The sequence below is a fragment of the Melopsittacus undulatus genome, chromosome 9 (assembly GCF_012275295.1).
Source record: "Melopsittacus undulatus isolate bMelUnd1 chromosome 9, bMelUnd1.mat.Z, whole genome shotgun sequence".
Taxonomy (NCBI): Eukaryota; Metazoa; Chordata; class Aves; order Psittaciformes; family Psittaculidae; genus Melopsittacus; species Melopsittacus undulatus.
In genome coordinates this window covers 11531085-11554331 of record NC_047535.1, presented here as the reverse complement: position 1 = coordinate 11554331, position 23247 = coordinate 11531085, and the positions used below count along the sequence as shown (strand labels likewise).

Below are 23247 nucleotides of genomic sequence, written 5' to 3'. Positions count from 1 at the left end.
CAAACCTAAAGGCAGACAGCAGAGGACACAGATGATGATCCCAAAGCCTGCTCCGCTGCCTTTGAAGTAGTCCAGCACCATCATGGGTGTGCAGTTGGCCAGATGCTGAGCTGTCAGTTGCTGGGGCTGGGGGCATGGGTCCCCTACATGGGGGGGAGACAGACTGTGAGTGTCATGAACCTTTTACCCATCTCACCTCCTTCATCCCAAGAACTTCTGCATTAAGATGCTGGTGAGAGTCATTGCTGAGTGACCCAGAGAGCACTGCAAACCTGGGATACTTGAGTTAAACTCCAGATCTTAGGGGACAACCTTTGCTTTTGGACTGAAACTTTGCCTACTGCAGCAAAACGAGCACAGAAATGGACTCAAGCGCTCTGGGTCTTCAGTGCCATCACCTCTCCCAGTGGGATGGGCTGAGCAAGAAGCACTGTGGGCCACAGCAAAATGGAGCTCAGAGCTTCTGCTTGTCCAAGTGTTGCAAGTCCAAAGTCCTCCTGGTGCAATTGCATGGAGCATACACCAAGGGAATCAAAATGCCTTGTAAGGGCTGTTCAATAGCTTTTATAATAATAAAATGCTTTCAGCAAATGGAAGTTCATGTTGCTGTTGCAGCCACATCTGCAGGAAAGCCTATCTGACCCTCCCAACAGCACTGCTCAACCAACAACCCCACCAGCAGAGCAGCTAGGCAGAATGGTCCTATGAGGCTAATAACTTTTGCAATTAAAGGCAAGTAGCTAACATTACGCAGTTTTGGTATGGAAAGCTTAACTCATCTGCCAACTTCACGTTTTAGGTCACTCACTAGTTTAACTTGCAGGCCTGTGCTTTTATGTAGGAGGAAGAGCAATAAAAAACCTCCTTGCATCAGCAGACAGTGTGACCACCATGAGGAGTGCTGCCCACCTTGCTTATGAGCAATCCTTGTATTTCTCATGTGTTTTGCTGGCTGAGGGGCACAGCAAGTGTCCTGCTTGAGAAAATGCCAGCCTGATGTTTTCCCTGTGTCACTGTTACCAAGATGGGACTGCTTTCCTCCCTAACTTGCTGGTGCTGATCACTCCCTGAGCCCTGCTGTTGCACAAAGCACTCACCCTTGCTCCAGACAAACACATGGGGCTGGAGGTCTGTGGGGTCTGCATAGGTGACAGCAGCCAGGACATCGTGGAAGGTGGTGTTACGGATCTTCCTAGTTTCCTCCACTGTGAACAGCCTGGAGAAAAAGACATAGGGCCAAGTGGTGGCCCTGGGTGTTACTTGCTGGCAGCAGGAGGGATTCACTCCCTGCATCATTTCAGGCATCGAGGAAGCTGGAGGATGTTTTTTCCTCCAGCCCCAGTTTTTGTGTGTTTTTAGGGCTTGCACAGCAGTGGGCACCCTGACAGGTGGTGATGAAGACTTTACCCATTCTTGGTGTTTTCGAACCAAAACCTGTCACCGTCACGCAGCCGCACAAACTGGTCCAGGATGATGGCACTGAAGAGGGAGCCGTCAGCCTCCAGCATGCCCCCAGGGAGTAGCTCCAGCCCAGCCGTGTTGTTGGCATACAGGGCAGCAACCTTCTCCAGGACCTGTCCAGAAAGCCCCACCACATGCATGTGAGAGGAGAGAATTCTGCCAGGGCATCAGACAAACCTTGGCAAGCCTCAGGAGGAGCAAGGAACATGCATTTCCCAAACATCTCATGTCCATGGGGTGGGAGAATGCTCAGCCCCACACAGCCTTGAGGTCATGGCTTGGACCTGGGCAACTAAGAATCACTCCCAGAGCATCCCAGCTCCAGGAGGAGCAGGGCACCAAGTGGCACAGGAGCTTATCACTGGGGCAGGATATAGTCATTGATACCTTGTAATTACGCAGTTATCCCAATACAACAGCCCCACAGGCATGAAAATAAGCTGGGATGAGCACTGATGTCCCTCTTCCTACGTTGCTGGAGAAGCCAGTTACTGCCTGGACTGCCCTGCCATTCTTCAGCACACACTTTCCATGCCCAGACCAGTTCCATGTTACCTGTCGCTCCAGGTATGGGGCAAAATCTGACCAGTTCTGGACAGGCTTCAACCCAAATCGCTCCCGGGCTTGGTTATAGGTGGGCAGGCCAAGGTCTCTCCCACGCTGCAGACAGCTGGCCACGTAGTCAGTGCGGGAGTACTTCAGGGGCCCATACCAGTAATCTGTGGTGGATTCGAAGGCATAATGAGGACAAGGAAGAGCAGGAGAAGCAACTCCAATTGCCACAGGTGCTGGGATGGCTTCATCCCTCTGCCATGCTGCTTTTCTGCACCTCCATTAACCAGACTGAAGCTGAACTGAGCGTGTGTTTGGGTGCTGATGATGATGGTGATGGGACCTGCCTCCCCACCTCAGCCCCAGCACAGCCCTGGGAGAGGTTTCCCCACCTATGTACCCTGCAGTGCAAGGGAGTGCAGACCTTGGAGATCTTCCACCACAATGTTGTCCTCCCGCTCCGCAACCTGAGAGCTCATCCCCAGCAGAAGGTTGTCCACATCTACCTCCTTTGCCTGCTGCGGCCTGGTGCTCTGAGGGGAGATGGCAAGAGCAGGTGATTCTTCACCTGGAGGTAAGGACATGGAGCAACCCCACACTCCTGCCCATAGGGGTGCAGACCCTGGCCATAGGGGGACCAAGGACTTCTTCTAGATTCATTTTCTCCATGTCAACTCAACCTTGAGGTCTGAGCCTGACACAGCTGAAGGTGGCATCTGCGTATGTCTGGATGGGGAGGATCTCTCACCTGTTGGCTGGCTGTCATGCTCTGCACCCAGTTTCCCTTTCAGACCCCTGTGGGGTCCCCATAATATAAAGCAAGAAGTGAAGCCCCACACAGCCAGCCCGCCACATCCTCAGTACCCTTCTGTGTACCTCTCTGCTCCAGTAGCTGTTGCAGAGCCGCATTGCTGGGAACGAGCCACCAGGGCCAGGAACTTTCTGGAACTGGCACTTGGGGTCTCTGGAACATCAGAGAATGGCTGAACCCACAGCCCTTAGCCAGGGCTGCCCTAAACTGAAAGGGCTTGGCTGTCCCAGCAAGAGGCAGGATGTGGGGAAGGGACAGGGACCATCCCCAGCCAGCACCCCAACCTGGGCATCCCCTTCCCAGGTACAGGCTGCTCCTACCTCTTGTAAATGCCGGGTGGCACCATGGTGGCCAGGAATTGCCCTGCAGCTGCCACAAACTCCGGTGAGAGGCTGGGGTCGAGGTGCTGCTGGTAACCTGCAGGCAGCAGTCGCGGTCCAGCAGCCAGGCTGGAGGGAAAGGGGGAGGAGCCCCCTCTCCTGTGCTATCCCCCAGCTTCCCTGGTTCTATCCCCTGCTCCCAGAACACCATCTCTTCCCCTCACCTTTGTACTCTGGGACCTGTGTCCCCAGCAGGGTCGGGAGCCACTCATACAGCACGATGCTCTAGGACACAAGGGTTGCTGCATCAGTGCAGTGCCAGGGAGGACGTCAGAGGTTAGGATTAGGGTAAGGGATAGGGTTAGGGTAAGGGGTTAGGATTTACGGTACAGTTATGGGTTAGTGTTAGGGGTTAGGATTTGGGTTAGGGTGGTTAGGGTTGTTAGGGCTAGGGCTAGGGTGTTAGTGTTAGGCTTAGGGTTAGCTTAGGGATAGTGTGTTAATGTTAGGTTTAGGATGTTAGTGAGAGCTTTGTCAATGCCATGCCATGTCCACAGAGGTTTATAGGGCTCCTGGCAGAGCCAGGGAGGTGCCATCCTTCACCTGGAATGTGGCGATGACCCACTTGCGCGTGTGCTGGAAGAGGTCTTCATCAGACCAGGTGGGGTGCCCTTGTGCCAGCACTGCAGCCAGGTGGTTGTGGTACCGGAACCAGGCAATGCTGACAGCCTGCACGAAGCGGTTCTCATTCCCCCACGCACTCCCCAGGTCTGCAAGAGCCGTCAGGAACATCAGTGGGGAATACCAACACTGGATCTAGTTTTGCCAATAGCTGGAGGGCCACCCCCAGCCCTGTGGCTGCAGCCCAGTATCCCCTCATCCCATTGCCCCTCCTTCCACTGAGATAAGCAGCTTGAATGAGCGAGAGTCAGCAGCAGGCCCCCAGCATGGACCAAAGGTGAGGAATTCAAAACAAGTTGAGCAGTTTTTATCAGCAGCAGCCCCTTTCCCCAGATCCTTTCCCCATCCCCTTTCCTCTGATTTGGATCAAAGAGACCAGCACCCACTGGTCTCTGCATGCTTGCTGTGAAATGACCTGTTGCCTGCTTGTGATGTGGCTCCTTAATTTCATGCTGTCTTTGCAGGAAAGCCTTTGCCAGAGCATGCACCTTAGCTAGAGCATAGCATAGCGTAGTGTAGTGTAGTGTAACATAGCATGCCACTGCATGGCATAGCATAGCATGGCATAGAATGGCACAGCATGGTTTATGTTGGAAGGGACCTTAAAGATCATCCAGCTCCAACCCTTGCCACTGGCAGGGACACCTTCCCCTAGAGCAGCTTGGTCCAAGCCCCTGTGTCCAACCTGGCCTTGAACACTGCCAGGGATGGGGCAGCCACAGCTTCTCTGGGCACCCTGTGCCAGCGCCTCAGCACCCTCACAGGGAAGAAGAGCTTCTGCCTAAGAGCTCATCTCAGTCTCCCGTCTACATGAGGCCGATGGCAATATTTACTGGCACCCACTCCTTGGGCTGGGAAACTGCCTGCTGCCCCACAGGACTCCCAGTGTGGATGTCCCAGCTCTCCACACCCTCCTGCCCCTTCCCAGGGTCCCTTCTGGCCTCAGCTCCAGGGACCTCCTGCTCCTCCTGCTCACAGTCAGCAATGGAGTCAAGTAGTTGAAAACCCTCTGAGGATGCCACCCTTACCATAGATGCCCTGTGGACCACCCTGTCCTGTGGACGGATCCAGTGCCTTCCACATGTGGACTCTCCCATCTGTCTCCCTTGGGATTCGCCCGCCAGGCCCGGATGCCAGCTGCCCCCCTGAGAAGCTCCTCAGGGCATCGCTCCAGGAGTGCAAGGGGCCATAGATGGAGCTGCCATCCAGCCAGCTTGTCACCTCATTGGTCTACAGCAGGCACAGGGAATACACGTTAACCAGGGTCTTGGGGGAAAGGTGCAATAAAGAAAGCCTGAAAACCACCAACCCAGCCCTCTTGCTCTTGCAGAGCAGCTCTCCCATGCTCAATTTTAACAAGAGCTATCAGGATGCAAGTAATACCCACCAGCAGTCGCTATGCACACTGCAGGAATTAGTACCGGGGACCGGAAAAGGCCAGCTACAGGCTTTTCAAAAGTGCATTTTGGGGATTTATTTCCCAATTTTTTCAGCTATGCCCAGAATACATCTGACATCTGTGAATTCCAGGTAGCCAAAACCAAGCTGGAAGGGGCTAAACACAGCTCTGGGGAAGGTAGAAACCCTGGAGCTGCCCCTTCTGAACAGCCCTGCCCTGGCAGCCTGTTGAATATCAAGCCTGCCAAATGTTTTCACAAAACCATTCTTTTAGTCTGAAAAGGTACTGGAGTCTTCGTTTTTCTAAGGTTTGGAATGCTGCTAAAAACATGATGTGCTGATGTGGTCTCCTTGTTGTGTGTCATGTGAAACGTTCAGGGGGATATTTTACTTTGGTGATTTTGATTGGGAAGCTTTCCAGCGTGAAATAAAAAGCACATGGGCTTGGGAACACATCCAGCATCAGCACAGTGAAATATGGACAAACTGGGGGAAAACCTGGATATTTTCCAAAATAACTGAAATCCAGAGAAGCTTTACAGCTTTGTAAGAGTCCCAGCTCAGTTCTGGCATATATTTCTAAAGATAAGAGTTGGTGGCTAATATAATGTGTCATAATTGCAGACCTAGAGCGGCTCAAGTGCATGAATTGGTTGTGGGAGTTCATTACATTGGCACTAAAGAAGCTCCATTTATCACTTGTTTCAGCAAATACAGACAGCCCTGCCTCTGCTCATATTGACTGAAGGGATAAAAATTGGCAGCCAAGGAATGCTGTGAAGTGCTCCTGCTTTACCGTTTCCTCTTCTGCTCTCCATGTAGATGACACAGGCAAGCCTAGAGCTACTACATTGTCTTTGCCCAAGAAAAGCACTGACCTGGAGCAACCACAAATGTTACTTCACATGAACCAGTACTTTTGAGGTTGTCCTTTAGGCTCATTTGCAACTGGTTAAAACAGCTGGGATATGTGCTTTTAAGGAACCAATGGAGCTCTCTTCTTTTATATTTGCAAACGTTATCTTGGCTGCTACAGTCCCAGTGTGGGGTGAAGAGGAGTTCAGCAGAAAGGCAGTGAACAAAGGAAATGCTACCTACCTGTTCCCGGGGACTGTTGGGGCTCTGCCCTGTCTCCATCGCCCAGTGAATGCGCTGGAAGGGCAGAACCACATCTCCAGTGCCTGCAGGGTCAAACACGAGGTCTCCAGATGGGATGTGGATGTTCAGGAACTCCGCAGGGCAGCCGGGTTTCTCTGTCCCCAGGATGTCCGACAGCACATGGAAACCTGCCAGAGCCCTAGGCATAGTAAGCATGGGAGGACTGGCACCAGCACCAGGATGTGATAGTGGGCAGTTGAGCTTTACATGGGCTGAGGAGACCCCCCCTTGTGCAGTGGTTTCCTTTCTGTCTTCACTGCTAGTTTGCTTCACAGCTTTGAAAAAGTCACTGTGGGCTGGAGCCCAGATGTGCTGAGATCCAGCCCACAGGAACAGGGCTCCAGGAGCCACCGGCCAGACCTCACAAGTAGGGAAGAGTCATTCATGGACCAGGGTGTAGAAACTCAGCCAACGGATGTCCAGAGACCACCAGCAGCTGGATCATTTCCTGACCATTATTTTACTAGAAGCATGGTTCTGCATTTGGCCCTGAGCTCCTCCTTGCCTGTGGCCTTCAAGGCCAGGGGCTGCTGCTGATGCTGTGCATAGTGGCTGATATTGCTGTCAGTCCATTTAAGCTTTGGTGTGATGGGAGAAACTACCTCTAGGAAGAACCTAAGACACTTGTGTCTGCCTCTTCTGTGGCCCAGCCTGGGGCCAAGCACCTTAGCTTGGTTGTCCAGGGATGTATATGAACCTTAAGCTGTACATGGACTTAATTGTCTCCACTTCTTTGGCAACTAAAGGCTGTTTCCTCAATGAGCTGAAAGCATTTCCTAGAGAGAGATATTCCTGGGCTTGGAGACCCAAGACTACACCGAGCTCCTGAGCAACAGCAAAAACTACTCCCACTTGCAGCAGTTCTGCTCAGCCATCAGACACAGCATGTCTCTATTGCAATTGAGTAATTCTACCACTAAAACAAATGAGCAAGTTATTAAATGACTAATATCAGCTTTTGGGTAACTGCCAAAGGTCACTGGAAATTCAAACTCTCTTGGCTGGACAGTAACTTTGGTATGGCGTATTTTGGTATTTTATCTTTCAGGTGTGGGTTTGCTATGAAGTGGTGCATAAGGAACACTCCAATTCATGGCCTTGGAGTGCCAGAAACCAGCATTTTTCCACTCAAACCAATATTTAGGGACTGTACCAAGGGGTAATGGATTTAAACTGAAACAGGGGAAGTTCATGTTGGATTTAAGGAAGAAGCTCTTCCCTGTGAGGGTGCTGAGGCGCTGGTACAGGGTGCCCAGAGAAGCTGTGGCTGCCCCATCCCTGGCAGTGTTCAAGGCCAGGTTGGACACAGGGGCTTGCAGCAAGCTGCTCCAGTGGAAGGTGTCCCTGCCTGTGGCAGGGGTTGGAACTGAATAATCTTAAAGTCCTTTCCCACTTAAACCAGTCTGGGACTCTATGATTTTTGCACCCGGAGACAGGTGCCAGCTTGTACCGAAGAAGACAGCCAGCGCGGTCGTGTTCCTGCGGGACGGCAGCCCAGAGGGTCCTCGTGCCACCGCGTTGCTCAGCTGGCGAGCGTTGGGCACATGGGGCTCCTGCAGCGCCTGGTACACACCATCCGCATAGTTGGCTGGCAGGAGACGAAGCAGCCTGGCACCTGCAGCACCAAACAACATGACATGGGCCCGGTGGCACTCAAAAGGCAAGAGAACAGTGATAGCAGGGCACACCAGTATATGTGAGGGTCTAGAAGAGAGCAAGAGGATGGCAAGAGAAGGCTGTGTGGAGACCTCATAGCAGCCTTCCAGTATCTGAATGGGGCCTACAGGGATGCTGGGGAGGGACTATTCATTAGGGACTGTAGTGTTAGAACAAGGGGTAATGGATTGAAACTTAAAGAGCAGAGGTTTAGATTCGATATAAGGAAGAAATTCTTTACTGTTTGGGTGGTGAGGTACTGGAATGGGTTGCCCAGGGAGGTTGTGAATGCTCCATCCCTGGCAGTGCTCAAGGCCAGGTTGGGTGAAGCCTTGGGTGATATGGTTTAGTATGAGGTGTCCCTGCCCATGGCAGGGGGGCTGGAACTAGATGATCTGAAGGTCCTTTCCAACCCTAACTATTCTATGATTCTATGATTCTATAGGCTCTTATACTTGTCAAGGACACACAGATCTCGGTACCAGCTCCCAAAACTTCTTGCAACACTGGGATCAGTCGTCCTAAAACTAGGAGGGATTGACCATTTGCATGTTCCCTTACAGCTGTCCTTCTCTGGTCTATGTGCATCCTAATTGCCTCCTGGAGGTCTGCGTTGGTGCTCCAGTGGGTAACTGGAGTGATGCTAAGCTGCTCATGCTGACTATGCAATTCTACACAGCATGGTGATTGCCAACATGGTAGGAAACAGAAGGAACAGCCAGAGAGGCAGAGAGACAAGGCAGAATGTGAGAGAGAAACACCCTGATTTTGCACCCATTGCCTCTTCTGTAACTGAAAAGTCGAGGCAAGAGGTCATTTGTCACTGATGAGCAAGTTCGTTTTGAAAGGCTCTTCACCAGTGTGTTGAGCTGGAGCTCCAGAGAACTGGGGGAAATCCTGAATTACTGGATTCATTTCAGGTTTAGTTTCCAGAGGTTTGTTTGCAAATGTTAAGGTCTGATCTGTCTTCTCTGGAAGAGGGAGAGCTTCTCTGCCAGGAACCCACTGGATCTCCATGACAGACTTTGGTGTAACTAAAGGGCTGATGACGCATACGTCCCTGGCTCAGAGAGATCTTCTGGAGGTAGGCTCATGGGCTGGTTGTAGGTGTGAGGAAGCAGCTTGCCACTAACACAGGCAAATCCCACATACTTGTCCCAGTACAGACCAGTACATGCTGCTCAGCAGCCCAAGAGCACAATATCTGCCCTGTGCAGAACAGAAAAGGAGTAAGTTCAGCATGAACTCTTCTGTCTCTGGCCTTGTGTTGAATGCTGCTTAAACTGCATGCTGATTTTGGCTGAAGATGCCTTTTCTCACCTCTGGGTTCCCTGACCATCACTGAAATGCCTGCTGGGAATAGCTGGGCCCTCTGTACCTTGAATATTTTGAATGGCTTTGTGAAGGCACAGCTCTGCTCTGGAGTTGATCTAATACCAGCATGATCTGCAGGTGGTGCCTGGGCAGATGATAAAAGTGGCAAGGCCAGGATGCGGGAGACAAAGTTTGGATGCTTGACACATCCACATGTTCTAATAGGGCTCTTTGCCACCTCTAATTGAGGCCAAGATCCACTTTGCAGGGCCATGGAAGGTGGCATCGGCTGATCACCTGCCTGGCTCAGGCCAAGTCAGAAATGTCTTTTCTCTGTTGTGAGGTGAGCAGATGCCAAAGCACCAGTTTGCCCCGGTGCACCATCCCCACCCCCTGCCCAGCACTCACCCACCGAGCCACGGCTGTGGTGCAGCAAGTTGTTATACCAGCCATCATAGCGTTGGACCTCCCAGGAGATGCTTTTCTGGGCACCTGGAAGAGACCAAACCCACGTGGTGAGCAGCAAAAGAAATGAATGAAACAAGCACCTTCATTACAGAATTACATTTATAATGTGGTATTTTCTATATTCTTTCTGACACTTTCTTTACAAACAGTTTCTTAGTTAAATTTTTTATCCCATTTGAGGGATAAGCAATGTCTAAAATTAGAAATTCATGTTCACAATCATGATGTTCCCAAATCAGTTTCTGGCCCCCACCACTCTACTCCCAAAGGATCTTAATTTTTTCCTTCTCTCTCATTCTCTCAGATATTTCTTTACTTCTGATCCCCTCAATGTCCATGTGAGTAAGCAAAGGCCTAAACACTGGAGTTATGCTCTCCTCTGTGCATTGTGCACTCGAGTCAGCCTTTGCCAGTAAATATATACATTTTTCCTTTGTGTTAATTTTTATTGCTTTTATTATAATACAAGCAGGAAGCTCCAGTTCCTGGAGGTGTCTTCTAACCTGCAGGCTCTGCAAGTTCAGCATTTTGCTTGATTTTTTTCTTATCTCATCACAAGCTAAATCATCTCCATCACTGATATGATCTTCCATGAGTTAGAAGAAATTCCTCCTAGGGGCAGAAACTATCCAGGATCTCCCCTTGGATCCCCTTCCCTGAAACCATACTTACTCCCCAAGTTCCATGTCACCAGCAGAACTATGGTCAAACTCAACACCATCTCTCCGGGTTGCATTGGCCACAAAGTCTTTGGAAGCAGTGACCTACAAAGGGAAGAGAGGGGGGAGGAGGAGGAGAAAGCTGGACTGCTCCATAGGCTGAGAACATGCACAGACCATAATCTCAGCTCCCTCTTGTGTTTTCTGCTGCCTGGTAAAACCCTGACATCCATCAGCTGTTATCTCCTAATGTGGGCTGTGGGAGGCAGCAGGGACCCCATCACCCTAGGAAAGCTCTGTCAGGAGGTGTCAACTGGCTTGAGAAGTGCAGCAAGACCAGTGCTGTGGCCCCCGGGGTACCCCAGCTGTAGGCTCACAACTTTTCATCCCTGGAAGGAAGATGTTAAACTCTGCTATAGAAACACGTTCTTCATTGAAGAAAGAGTTTTCAGGTGGCAATTCTCTGCATCCCCAGGGTGTCGGTACTGCACATCAAGACCTGGATCGTCTGGGTTAACTTGACAGCACTCTCTCACGACCTTCCTTTCTCATGACTCTTTGTCATTTCATTTTCCACAAAGGCCCTGGATCTAGAGCAAGTTTCATGAGTGGGACCTGAACCTTTTAAAACCCCATCCAATACCTAACTGAAAGAGAGGGATTCTCAGTCGTGGACAATAAAGGCCATATTTTTCGGTCATACAATGCTGCCACTGGCTTTCCATGCACAGGAATGCCAAGCTTGGATTTAACTCCAAGGTAGGGTTTTCCACTAAATATGGCTCTTTGTCCCTTGTTCTAGCACTGTGGGTACGCATCCAAATACTAGCATCATTTCAGAGGAGATGTCTTACCAAGAGATGCGATGACGCCCGTATTTCAGCTTTTCCTACATAGCTCACAAGCCAAAACAATATTTTTGGCTTCTTTTTGTCATTGTTTCAATCAAAACCTAAAGAATCAGTGGCATCAGAAGGGATTACATGTTGCCAGCAGCTATATAGAATTAATTTTTGATGTACTGGGAATTGCAGTGGCACAGATTGTAAAATATGTGTCACTAAATACACTGTCCACTTGTTTGTTTAAATCTCAAACCACAAATGGTTTGAGATTTAAATAGTCATTCATGCTCAGTTTAATTGTGTTTATATAACTGAGCACTCACTGCCAGGTTGTGAGCATAGCACATAACCTATGTTAACTTTCTTCCACCACACAACAGTATTAGTATTTTGCCTTAGAAAACAAGATGTTTCTGAGAAAGTGCATGCATTTCCACATTCCTCCTCCAGCACAAGAGCTCACCTGCATTCTACACCTCACAAAACAAGCAAACTGCTTTGTTCAGCCTTCCATAGCATGGATAAATCACTGTTGAAATACCTCTTCACTGATGGCATTTTTGTCTCTGGCTTCACTTCCATGTATATGGGAGATGCTGAAAGCCTCAGAGTTGCTGCTAGTATTCCTGGTCACCCAGTGCCACCCCTGTCCTCCTGGAACATGCTCCTGTGCAAGGGGCCACATAGCTCTTCCACCCCATAGCCCTCTACTGAGCACAGTCTTGTGGATGTGAGATTTGGATTGAGCAGTTGGTGGGAATCAGAGGGTCCATGAGCCCCATCTCATAGGAGGAACACAGAAGTCTGGCCAGTGGGTGAAGCATGAAGATGCCAGGACCTCTGCCAGAAGTGGCAGAGCCCGGTCACCACCACCACATGGGATTCTCCTGCCAGAAAGCTCTCCCCATGGAAACAGCCTGCTGAAACCGATGTGGAGGCCTGTTTGGCAGGAGACACCCTGAGCAACCTGTAGCAATTGTGGTTTGTTTGTGCACAGAGGTCCGCACAACCATCACACTGTAGGGAGTCCCTATAGACACAGCTGTATTTATCTCCTGCTGACTCAAAATGCATAGAGTTGCAATCCCCACCATGAGATCTGAAGGTGCCACAGAAGATTTACCAGAGTCATTCAGGAAACATGAGGCAAAGGCAATGCTCAAAGCACATCACCACAGCCACACGGGAGCATGTCTCTGCCTTCCCCTTAGGTCTTCTTGCAGGGCTCCAGCAGAAAATGTGTTTTAAAATTTCTTCTGTCAATAAGCAAACTTCCCATTCCCTCATGTGTGGGGATTGCTCTTGACCCAAACCATGAGACCACATGCCAGTTCTAACGAACTTTTCATCTCTCCATGGTCCACTTATTGCCTAGTCAATCCAAGACTGTGGGGAGGTCTTTGGAGGCTTTCCAACCTCAACAGTGGCTAATGTGATACAGTGACAGTAGTGGTCTTGCTCCAAGCAGCAGGCTGAGCCACAGACTACTGAAGGCCTTTCCCAACATCATGGAACTTCTCTTCCATGCCTCTATGCTGCCTTTATGTCTCCCTACAAGTTACTGGGTACATCAGCACTTGGTCTTTTCCATCAAAACCTCAAGAACCATTTTCCTTCCCCAGGAGCAGCTCTCCCTGTCAGAATCTGATTTGTAAAGGCCTAAGGGGACATTGACACCATGTCTCCCCTGCCTATCAAGCCTTCTCCAGCAATTGCTAGGACCATCCAGACAGGCAGGGCTGAGTCACAGGAGCCCTTACAGGATGCACTCAACAGCAGGAGCATGCAGGTCTGAGCTAAGGGACCTCATGCCCAAGGAAGATGAGCATGAGTGGCACTCAGCTGTCAGACAGGCTCCTTTCCCATGCTTCAGCTGAGAGTTCCAGCTTCACATGCTCCTGTGCTGCTCCGCATGCTGTGCGGTGCAGACAGGGATATGCACAGTCTCAACCCACTGTCCTGTGGCCCTGCTCTTTCACAAGCAGGGATGTGTGTGGTTCCATCACACCCTGCAGGTGAAGACATGACTTATACACCCCCAGTCCTCCATGCAACCAGGGACACAAGTGGCCCCAACCTTCTAGTGTTCCATGCCCGTGTGTGCTCCAAGCAGGCAGGGACACCAGCTGGCCCTGGCCCCTTGGTTCCCCATGTAGATGGGGACATGTCCCCCCATCTCATCCCATGCCTTGTACCCAAGCAGATGGGCACATCAGTAGCACAGGACTCTGGTTCCCACGCAGGTGGACGGGGGGATGTATATGATCCCACCCCACCCTGTCCATCCCACAGGAAAGAAACGTGTGGCCCGATCCCTTCCACAGCCGCACTTAGGGCCCCTGTCCCAGCTTGGGTCCCATGACGGGTGTAGCACGGACCCCTGCCCCCTCCACTGGTGATAACGAGCACAGCCCAACCCCGCCGCAGGTAGCAGCGTGTGTAGCCCCAGCTCCCAGCTCCCTGTCGGAGGGAAGCGGGACACGCGTGGCAGCGGTCCCCCAGACCCACCCCCTGCGCTCGCAAGCGGGACACGCGTGGCCGCGGCGCTCACCTGTGCGGCGGTGCGGGGCTGTGCGGCGGTGCGGTGGTGCGGAGGGGCCGTGCGGTGGTGCGGAAGTGTGGGGCCGTTCAGCGGTGCAGGGGGGCTGTGCGATGGGGCTGTACGACGGGGCGGGCCGCGGCAGGATTTACATAGGGCTCCGCACCCACCGCCGCCTATAAGAGCGCAATACGGGACGGTGCCGACTGAGCCCCGCTGCTGCCGCCGCCACCGCCAGAAGGTAGGTTAGGTAGGCAAGCAAGCAAGCAAGGTAGGTAAGTAGATACGTAGGGATAGATGAATAGATAGATAGATAGATAGATAGATAGATAGATAGATAGATAGATAGACAGATAGATAGATAATGTAGGTAGAAAACTAGATAGGAAGGTAGGTAGGTAGGAAGGTGGGTATACGGAAAGAAAGAGCTACTGCCCTCAACACTGTCCTGCCTGTGCCCCACTGCTCACCCACTCCTGAGGGAAGCAGCCCACGGATGCTGCCCACTTGGCTGGAGGGGTGCCAGTTGAGGGTGGGAGAAGAGGGTGCATCCCCATCTTGAGTTGACCTGGCTGCTTTTCCTATCGCGATTTGACCTTCTCACAGGAACAGGAAAATGCAGGGAAATCCACTCCCTCCCTCTCCCCCACCCCCCCTCCCCCCAGCCCCATCCCTAAATTCTAGCTCTGATCATTTAGTTTCCAGAGGATTTCCCTTTTTCAATTGAAAATATCAAACTGCAGCCCTGAGCAACCCCATCTAGAACTGCTGTTGACTGCTGCGAGGAGGTTTTGGCTGGGCGTGTTTGGTTCATTCTGGGGTAGTAAAACGGGGTTTCTGTAAGGAGAAACTTCCTGCCTCCTTTGCCTTTCTCTCCTGCCAGTCCAGGATATTTTAAACAAAGGATAAGTTGTCCATTTTTGCTAAAATGCTTGTCCTTCCTTGAAGATGTCTCTAGTCTTTTCCATTTCCATACACTGCAAGAGAAGAAAGAATAGGACTCCTAGGGCCACAGACACGCTTCTACATGGAGGGTGCTTTCCAAGGTGCAACAACTTCAGTTTCTCCTGCCCTCAGCTGCAGGCACCAGTTTTCTACTTTAAAGCTGCAAAAATGCCAAGGAGCTGGTCTCCTGTGCAGGCTAATTGAGCAAGAAAGATTGGGCAGACAGCAAAGGAAAGGGTTGTTTCCCTGGATATTCTCTATAAAACTGTTCCCAGAAGATTCAGAGTATAGAGGAAATGCCAACATCCCTTGATGTTGTTTGAAAGTTAAATCTAGATTTAACAAGGCAACATTTTCCATGTCATGTTCTGGGCTTTCAATTGGTGATCTGTTTAAAGCTGCAGTTATGTTTCAGTGAATACAGGCTTGGAAATCATACCTTCCCTCATTGCTTCTCATAGGAAATTTGGGCAAAGATATAATAAAACTGATGGAATTCATGTGATCAAGATTTAACTTGTCTTATGTTAAGCTGTTCATTTATTTCTTTTCTTTCAGCCACTCAGACAGTGTTATGGCATGTTTGCTGGGCTCAGGATGCCAAAGCTGGACTTCCGTCTGACAGCATAGTATTGGGAATCAATTCTAGCTCCTGCTTGCCACATAATCATAGCAGGTATGGCACTTGAAAGCTGCCTTTCTCTGGGCCTGGCTTTCCGGGGAAATAGACCAAAACAGTTACAGCAAAATGGCCCAGAACAAGATTTGTAAACAGACAACTTTGTTAGTCCAGAGAAGAGAGTAAATAAAAGGTCAGGTCCAGACTGGTTGTGAGCCAGTCTATTAAACTGATTGCTGTAATCATCTGGGTGACTGAACAGAGAATTATTCTGAAAGCAAATATTGATTTATGCTTTAAAAACTGCCCAGGTAAATGGTGTTATGACATTTATTGTAATCCCTACACACTTCTAGGGATTTGGGACACACTTTTTTGTGGCTGAATTGCTCTGGGTTGTATCTTACCTAAAATTACAATTAATACTGTTTTCAGAAAATGAGAATTGAATCAACTCCTCCATGCAGGGACAGGATGAAATTGTATTGGGTCATGACTCATATTAGCTTTGGCATTCCATGACTTTCAACGGTTTCCTGGGGTAGTTACATGCAGAGATGCCATTAAATAAGCAAAAGGACTAAGCATGTAATCAGTTTTGGTAGAAAAGATCTAAACCAGAAATGGGGAGAGCTCTGTAACTGCTAGAACTAAAGTGTCAGTGGGAGCTCAAAGCTGCCAGTGGGAATTACACACTTCATTATCTCATATAACTCAGTTTCCTTCAACCTCCTGATGTTTGTATGCTCCTTGGACCCACACCTCAGCTCTAGGGGTTGCTTCTGGCTCCTTCCCAGATTGTACTTTGCAGCTCCTGGGGAAAAGCCTTGAGGAGAGGGCATGGAAAAGGGGGTGGGGTGTCACATTTCCTTGTCCCTCTGGGAAGTTCTGAGGTGGACCTCAGTTATTCTAGAGCTGAGCCACCACAGGCTCAAGGCCATGGGCAGGCCAGTGCAGGATGCCCACTGTGATCGCCTCTCTCCCGCAGGCTCCTGGAGGTGCAGAATGACTCTCCTTGATGGCGTGTACCCCTTCTACCTGCAGCAGAGAAAAGTCTCCATGTTTGATGTCAGCACCATCATAGTGATCGTGGTCTTCCTAACATTTGTTTGCAGCTTCCTGCTCATTATCGCAGGCATCCGCGGACGGGTGGTGCGTGACCCCTCTCCCTGGGGATAAGCTTCTGCTCCCCCCATTCTGGGTGCTGGGACACTCCTGGCTGGTTTGAGGTGAGCAGGAGCTGTTCCTTCCTGCCTGATGTCCCATGTCTTGTGTCCCCTCAGAGGCTGTACTGGACTCTCCGGGTTCTCTTCAGCCTCATCATAGGAGTGGTGATCGTCAGTAAGTACTGCTCATCGCACTGAGGGTGGGCTTGGGGCAGGAATAAACCCTGGGCAGGGTCTGTGTCTGGGATATGCGAGCTGCTGGCCACAGCTGAGGCTGGTTGCAGGGTCTACCCTACACCTACCCTGCAAAGCTATAGCAGAGCTTCCACAAAGGGCTTACCTGTCCCTGGCACCTGGAGATGCTGTGGTCACTCCTGAATCGAGAGGGAGCTTTGCTGCCTGTAACTTCACCATGGAGGTGGAACAGCCCCAGCTCTGGGGGGCTGCACAGCCCCATGTTCCTCTGACCATACAGGCTGAGGGAGCATGGCTGAACAGCTCAGAGAGCAGCCAGGTATATTTGGAGGGTGAGAGGATCTTTGTGATGTGAAGAGAGCAGGTTGAAATAAAACACAGATTGGGGGGGTGGGGGAGGGGGGCAGCAGAGCAGTAAAAGACCTTCCACAGAGCTAGGCAGGAGGGAGGAGATGGAGAAGATGATTTGATTTAGCACAAACCAGGAAATCTCTTGTAATAAATGACACTGGTGGTGGAAACCAGGCTGTGGGATTTCCGACTCAGACAGGGCATGTAAGTGGAAGATGTACTAAGGAGACGGAAGATGCCAGACAGGGAAAGCAACCAGCCCTGGCCCTAAACCAAAGAAATTCTGCTGTGAAGGACAAGGCAGATCATAAGACTGCTTGGTGAAGAATCATGAAGCACAACCTAAATGATGCTGCCTTGATATGACCAGGCAATAGAAGTAGACAGAAGTGTGACCAGCCGTGGGACTCAACCAGGTGACACATGGTCCAGCACATGGTGCTCACCCTCCACCGAGGGATGTCCATGTGCTGGGAAATGCCACCAGAGCCACCCAGGAGCGTGGTGCCAGGCTGGAAATGGCAGAATTTGGAGATCAGGGCTTGCTCCACAGCTTTAGCCAGCCCAGCCCTGGAGAACCCTCCAGCACCATTCCTGTTACAAGGATGCAGCCGGTAGCTGCTTGGGCACACAGGAGGAATTCATTGTTTTAAAGCTGGCATCCAGGTTTCTGTTTGGCAGCAGCAGGGTATACTCAACCCTGCAGCTAGAAAATGTTCCTGCAGCGCTGCTACTGGATCAGTGCCCCCATAAGTTGATTCAGCACCTGAGCTCACTTCTGGGTAGGTTTTCTTGTTCATCCTGAGCTTAAAACACTGCCTTCACTTTCAGCTCTTTCCAGTGCGGGAAAATGAAGCCCACTGCAAAGCAAGTGTTTCTGGAAAGGGTATTTTGTTACAAAAAATATATAGGTGAAATGCTTCAAGCCTGTCTTTTTCCCCAGACGAAATGGCTGTCAGAGCTGTGACAGCACTCACCACCCCTCTCACCCCCTCCGTTTGACACGGATCTTCTCACTATTCACTTGAAGTGCAATCAGACAGCTTAATACTTGGAATGACACTCACCTGTTCCCAAGGCTGAGCAAAGGGCTTGTTTCAGACGCCTGTCCCAGGCACTGCGGTGCTCATCGTGGTAGGGAGCTTGCAGGGAAGTGTTGGAGAGGATGTCCAAGGAGGAATCAGGTCACGGGGTTCGTCCCTGGGGATCTGAGCTCTCCCGCTCCCGGATGAAGGGAGTGGATGATCAGCAAGGGAAGGACAGGAGCTCTGCCAGGGCGTGGGAGCTGGTTGAGGCACGTCCTGGCAGCTGAGTCAGCAATCCTGCCCTTCTCACCCTCCCTTGCAGTGTTGCGATGGGAAGATGGGAACACTGCGTCTGCTCACTGGTGATTCCCCCCTGAGGCACAACAAAGCTGGAGATCAGCCCCGCTTTAACCCCAGCTTTACTCTTCCTGACAGCTGTGCAGTTCACAGGAGACTGGGAGACCGGCTGGGTGAGGGCAAACACCTCCTACAAGTCCTTCAGCCCAGCCCTGGTGAGCGCAGACATCGGGCTACACATTGGCCTGGCAGGGGTGAACATCTCTCTCAGGGGTGAGTCTGATGTCCCCATCTGCAGCTCTGATGGTCCCACGAGGTCTGGGTGCCTTTGGTCTGCACAGAGGCTTCTGGGTCCTCCTGTCCCTGGGGTGCTCATGCTCCTGACTGGCAGCACCCTGGATGCTGGGACACAGCAGGACCTTGCTCTTCTTCCTCCATCAGGAAACCCAGTGAATCAGGTCAATGAGACCATCAACTACAATGAGCACTTTCCCTGGAGCTTCAATGCAGGCTATGACCAAAGCTACAGCCAAGGACTGGAGAGGGGGCTGCCCAGGCCCATCCTCTACGTGGCAGAGAAGTTCACTACGAGAAGCCCCTGCAGCATGCAGAGGCAGTACCGCATCTCCGGCCACTACGCATCAACTACTCTTTGGTGAGTCTTTCTCTCCTAGAGCATGCAGGGGAGATACAAGGATGTGGGAAGGGCTTTGCTGCCTTGTCCCTAGGCCTCTGAGATGGATGATTGCACGCTGCCTGGAGGAATGCTGTGTGCAGGGAGGGAACTCTGCAAGGTCTCCTGTCAAACCAGTGACCCTGTGGGCACCTTGGGGTGAGCAGATAGGAGGTCCTGGTTCTCTCTGCTGATCAGCTCCCTGACAGTTGAGCACAGAAGAAAGGAATGTGGTGTAGATCCTTGCCATGATGCAGTCATGACAGCAGGGGTCCATCCTCATGGAGGCAATCAGAGCTGCTGTCCTCAGTGGCCATGGGGTCATGGGTATGTGCAGAACTCTTCCATTCCCATCTGTGAAGGTCTGTGAGGTCTGGGAGTGGGACCAGATGAGGAACAGCTGATAATGCTGTTATTTTGGGGCCAATCTCAACTCTTCAGTGGGATCTGCTGAGCAGCAACATGATTCTGCTCCCTTGGGCTGATGGACAGCTGGTCCACAGGACTAGGAGATGGTCCCCTCTACCATGGGTAGTGGAGGGCAAGGGCCATTGCAGTGCTGTTCCGCCTGCTCTGGGTTTGACAGCAGGGGTGAGGAAGCTAGGAAAGGGGCCTGGCAATGCCATGGAGCAAGAGCTCCTGGGCTGTAGCTGAAGGCTTCCCCTGTCACCCAGCCCTTCAGCCAAGTCCAGAGCTGCTGCAAATGACTTGTGCCTGCTTCTGCAATCATCCCAGTCCTGTGAGCTACTCTCTGGGGTCTGCACTGCCCTACATATGGAAGGACAGGGAGCTGACATGGTCTAGATACACTTAGTGGGCTGCTGTGGCCTCTCTGGGGTTGGCATGATCTCTGGGCTGAGCAATGGGAAGAAATCCCTGCTTCTGACTGCTGGATGTAGCAGCATGAGCACTGCACATCTACTTGCTCAGCCTGAGAGGCTCAAGATCACTGCAGCATGCAGCAGAGCTTCTGGGCCTCATACGGTCCAACCAGGAGCCCAGATTCCTCCTCCCTCATGGAAATCTTCACACAGAGCATCCTAGTGAGTGACACTTGCACAACTAATGCACTGGTCTTCTCTTGTCTCCAGGGTGGCCTTTTGCACTTGGCTCATCTCCAACATGCTCTTTTCCATGCCTGTCCTAGTCTATGGAGGCTACATGCTCCTCGTCACAGGGGCCTTCATGATCTTTTCACTACTGTCATTCTCAACTGTGAGAAACTCCCTGATGTGCCCCATCCAGTTTGGAACTGCGACCTTGCACACAGGCTATGGAGGATCCTTCTGGATCACACTGGCGATTGGTAAGTACACCAAGCTACATCAGGGCACAGCACCTTGTCTCTCTGGGTGTACCAGAGTCCCAGTGCCTTCACTCCAGTAGTGGAGGTGAGAGAGTTGGGGATTGCAGCCCACCAGAGACCCAGTGTGGGCCTTGGCAAAACAGATCCTAGCAGAGATGTGGACAGGGCTGGCAGGTGGGGGAACACCATCCTCATCTCAAGGGTTGTGGAGGCAGTTTTAGTCTCTGAGGTGCAGTAAAAGAAAGATGGGCATCACCTGTTTGGGTTTTAAGACCCATACCTGGGTTTTAAGATGCTCAGCACAGCAGCTGAAGCTACCTCATGCAGTAGAAGGCCATCTTCCATAAGAGAAGGATTTGTCCCCTGGCAGGGGAGCATCAAACAAGGGCTACAGGGGGAAAGTGTGCTGAGGTTGACAGGAATGTTCTTAGAGACCATGTCTTCCAGGCTTGCTCTGTTTTGTGGCTGGGATCAGTGTTGTCACACTGCACTACTGCAACTTGGACCTCCTGAAAACTTTCTTTGATCTCCGAGAGGACAAAGCAGAAGAGTTCCAGGAGATGACTGAAGGCGTACATCAACTTTAATTTTGAGAACAGAGGACTATCTCCTTCTCAGCCCTCCAAACTCAATCCCAACATCATCTAGAAGAAAGTTTTTTCACTCATTTCCCGAAGTGGGTCTGAAAGGGCAGAGCCCAAACACTTCTTGATGTCCACAGAGACCCGTTTTTCCATCCAACTGCCTTTGAAGAGTGTATGGATCTGTGTTGGGATGGATACTTGCTTAGAAGTGCCTTTGCAGACTGTGACTCCCTGACCATGCCCTCTGGAAAAGGGCAGGCTTTCCAGGGAGCCAGCAGGCTGCCATCGGAGCAGCTCCCAAGTTTGGTGGCTTGAGCTACACACTCATCTGGGGATCTCTGCTCTAATAGAAAGGCCCTTCCTGGTCCACCCCTGGCACAGCTTTGTGCAGTGCTTCTCTGATAGCCAGTTCTCACCCCAGAAACTGAGCTCACTGGTGCTTATGGGAAGCACCTGCAATTCAAAAAACTTGTAATTAAATCCTCTCATCTCTTTCCCAAGCACTGACACTTACTGTAAACCTTCAGGCCTACCTAGGAAGGCCAGGCACAGACCTAAAGGCCATAAGGCTGGACGTTGCATGAGCTAGAATAAAACAGACGCTCCAGAAGTAAAGATTGAGTGAACATACCATGGAGTTTGCCAGTGGGGAATGTGGAGAATGTGGTTATTTTCACTTTCCAACTTGAGCCTTCTTAGATAACACTTGTAGTCTAGTGTGGGCCAAAAAGATGTCACAGGAAAGGAAGGAGACAGAAGAATGACATTGCCCCTGTCCAGCTGGAGCCCACTTGAGCTTCCTGGGCTCTCCACAAAATGTAAGACAAGGCCAGGAGTCAAACCCAACCAAGGGGAGAAATGAAGTGCATCAAGTTGCTTTATTACAAACAGAAGATGGGTCCTAACCCACCAGCCTGATGAAGTCTCCATGGCTGGCACAAAGAGATTTCCACATCTGAATGCTGGAGACCTGGGCCACTTCAGTCCAATTAATTGTAAAGGACATAACTGCAGTATTTTGCTCTTTTCTTTCTGAGAAAAGACCCTCACTGTTAAGTTACTTATTTCTTTCATGTGCCATTTGTGTTGCATTCATGTGATTTCTTATAGGCATGAGTTTTTATTTTCAATAAAACTTCATTAAAAACCCACTCTTTTGAAATACTTTGGGCATTCTGGGAGGCTGGTTTCTCAAGTGGGGTTGTGAGGCTTGGCTCATCCTAAGTCCCCCACAGACACATCCTTTCCATGGGGGAAGCTGCCCTGGCAGAGGTATCCCCAAGGAAGGATGAGGTTCGTTGAAACCCTTAAGGTGAAACCCTTGTATTGGGGAGCAGTGCACTGTAGGATGTAGGAGAGTTTCAAAAGGACTTTAACTAGCCTAGTGGCAGGACAGAAGCTGTAAGATTAAACCAACAAAACTCCCTCAGGAAAAGGAGGATCCTTTCTCAAGTCTTTCTTGCGTCCAAACGCAAGCCATGTACAGAGGCATTGTGGGAAGCTGCTACAACCAACCACAAGTTATTGGGGCTTCTGTGGGACAGATCCTGTCCCCTGAGAGCACGGGAGGCTGGGGGGCCCACTCTTTCTGACACTGTATCTGGGACTCTCCAACCTCACCTCCTGCTTTTAGCAATGATTCCCCCCAATAGCATCCTCACCAGAGGAAAAGCTTTGTCCTGTTGCATCAGACATACAGGGCCCTGAATCCAAATAAACAGAACAAATTCAATCTCTTTGAAGCAAAGAGACATCAGACTTCTGTGTGCCTTGCCCACTTCCTAGCAAACACAGGACAGCTGTGGCTTCACATGAGCTGTGGCTGTACGGCCCCTGTGTTGTGCTGCTGCAGGTCCTACCTCCTCCGTCTACCTCAGCTCCAGGCTCAGTTTCCAGGCTGGACTGAGCTTTTCTTGGACAACAAGATGCAAAATAATTGACATTAAATCCCTGGCTCTTGGCCCAGGCTCCTTCTGACAGTCTCAGGCTGCACAGTCTAACCAGAGAGTCAGTGCCAGCAGTGGAGCAAACTCGGAAATTACAGCCTGGGGCTCTGCAAGGATGATGGTCCCCACTCCTGGAGGCACTCACTGCACCAGGGTATGAGGAGCTGCCAACTCCCCTGCCCCAGGCTTGGATGCCAGGGGAATATGCCAGGAAAGGCAGAAGTTTATGAGAGCTGAATTTCAGTTCAGTAAAGTGTTCAAGGCAATTCAGGCAGTGC

General features: G+C 50.9%; 2 protein-coding genes across 2 annotated transcripts in view; one reads left to right on the top strand and one right to left on the bottom strand.

Annotated features, from left to right (window-relative positions):
- LOC101879397 (dual oxidase 1) overlaps positions 1–18397 on the bottom strand; it is a 29204-nt gene extending 10807 nt beyond the window's left edge. The window contains exons 1-15 of the mRNA XM_005142524.3: positions 18206–18397; positions 10492–10583; positions 9760–9843; positions 7832–7996; positions 6322–6509; positions 4854–5055; positions 3748–3914; positions 3369–3429; positions 3145–3241; positions 2890–2977; positions 2438–2546; positions 2017–2180; positions 1408–1574; positions 1098–1216; positions 6–143 (exon numbers count right to left, since the gene is read on the bottom strand). Of these exons, the coding sequence (XP_005142581.3) occupies positions 6–143; positions 1098–1216; positions 1408–1574; positions 2017–2180; positions 2438–2546; positions 2890–2977; positions 3145–3241; positions 3369–3429; positions 3748–3914; positions 4854–5055; positions 6322–6509; positions 7832–7996; positions 9760–9843; positions 10492–10555 (1813 nt within the window). The 5' untranslated portion in view covers positions 10556–10583; positions 18206–18397. The remainder of the gene's footprint in view (positions 1–5; positions 144–1097; positions 1217–1407; positions 1575–2016; positions 2181–2437; positions 2547–2889; positions 2978–3144; positions 3242–3368; positions 3430–3747; positions 3915–4853; positions 5056–6321; positions 6510–7831; positions 7997–9759; positions 9844–10491; positions 10584–18205) is intronic.
- LOC101879572 (dual oxidase maturation factor 2) lies at positions 14055–22129 on the top strand. The gene is made up of 8 exons (XM_034066009.1): positions 14055–14103; positions 15366–15483; positions 16415–16578; positions 16710–16767; positions 18599–18733; positions 18902–19115; positions 20225–20439; positions 20887–22129. Exons 3-8 carry the CDS (start codon positions 16432–16434, stop codon positions 21024–21026), a joined length of 909 nt encoding a protein of 302 aa, XP_033921900.1. The 5' UTR covers positions 14055–14103; positions 15366–15483; positions 16415–16431; the 3' UTR covers positions 21027–22129.
- Positions 22130–23247: the final 1118 nt, after the last annotated feature.

Bases quoted from the DNA above. Each gene is read 5' to 3' on its own strand.
- LOC101879572 (XM_034066009.1), top strand. From the start codon at position 16,432: ATGACTCTCCTTGATGGCGTGTACCCCTTCTACCTGCAGCAGAGAAAA. The intron at 16,579-16,709 runs GTGCGTGACCCC...GTGTCCCCTCAG, and splicing joins CAGGCATCCGCGGACGGGTG to AGGCTGTACTGGACTCTCCG. The intron at 18,734-18,901 runs GTGAGTCTGATG...TTCCTCCATCAG, and splicing joins GGTGAACATCTCTCTCAGGG to GAAACCCAGTGAATCAGGTC.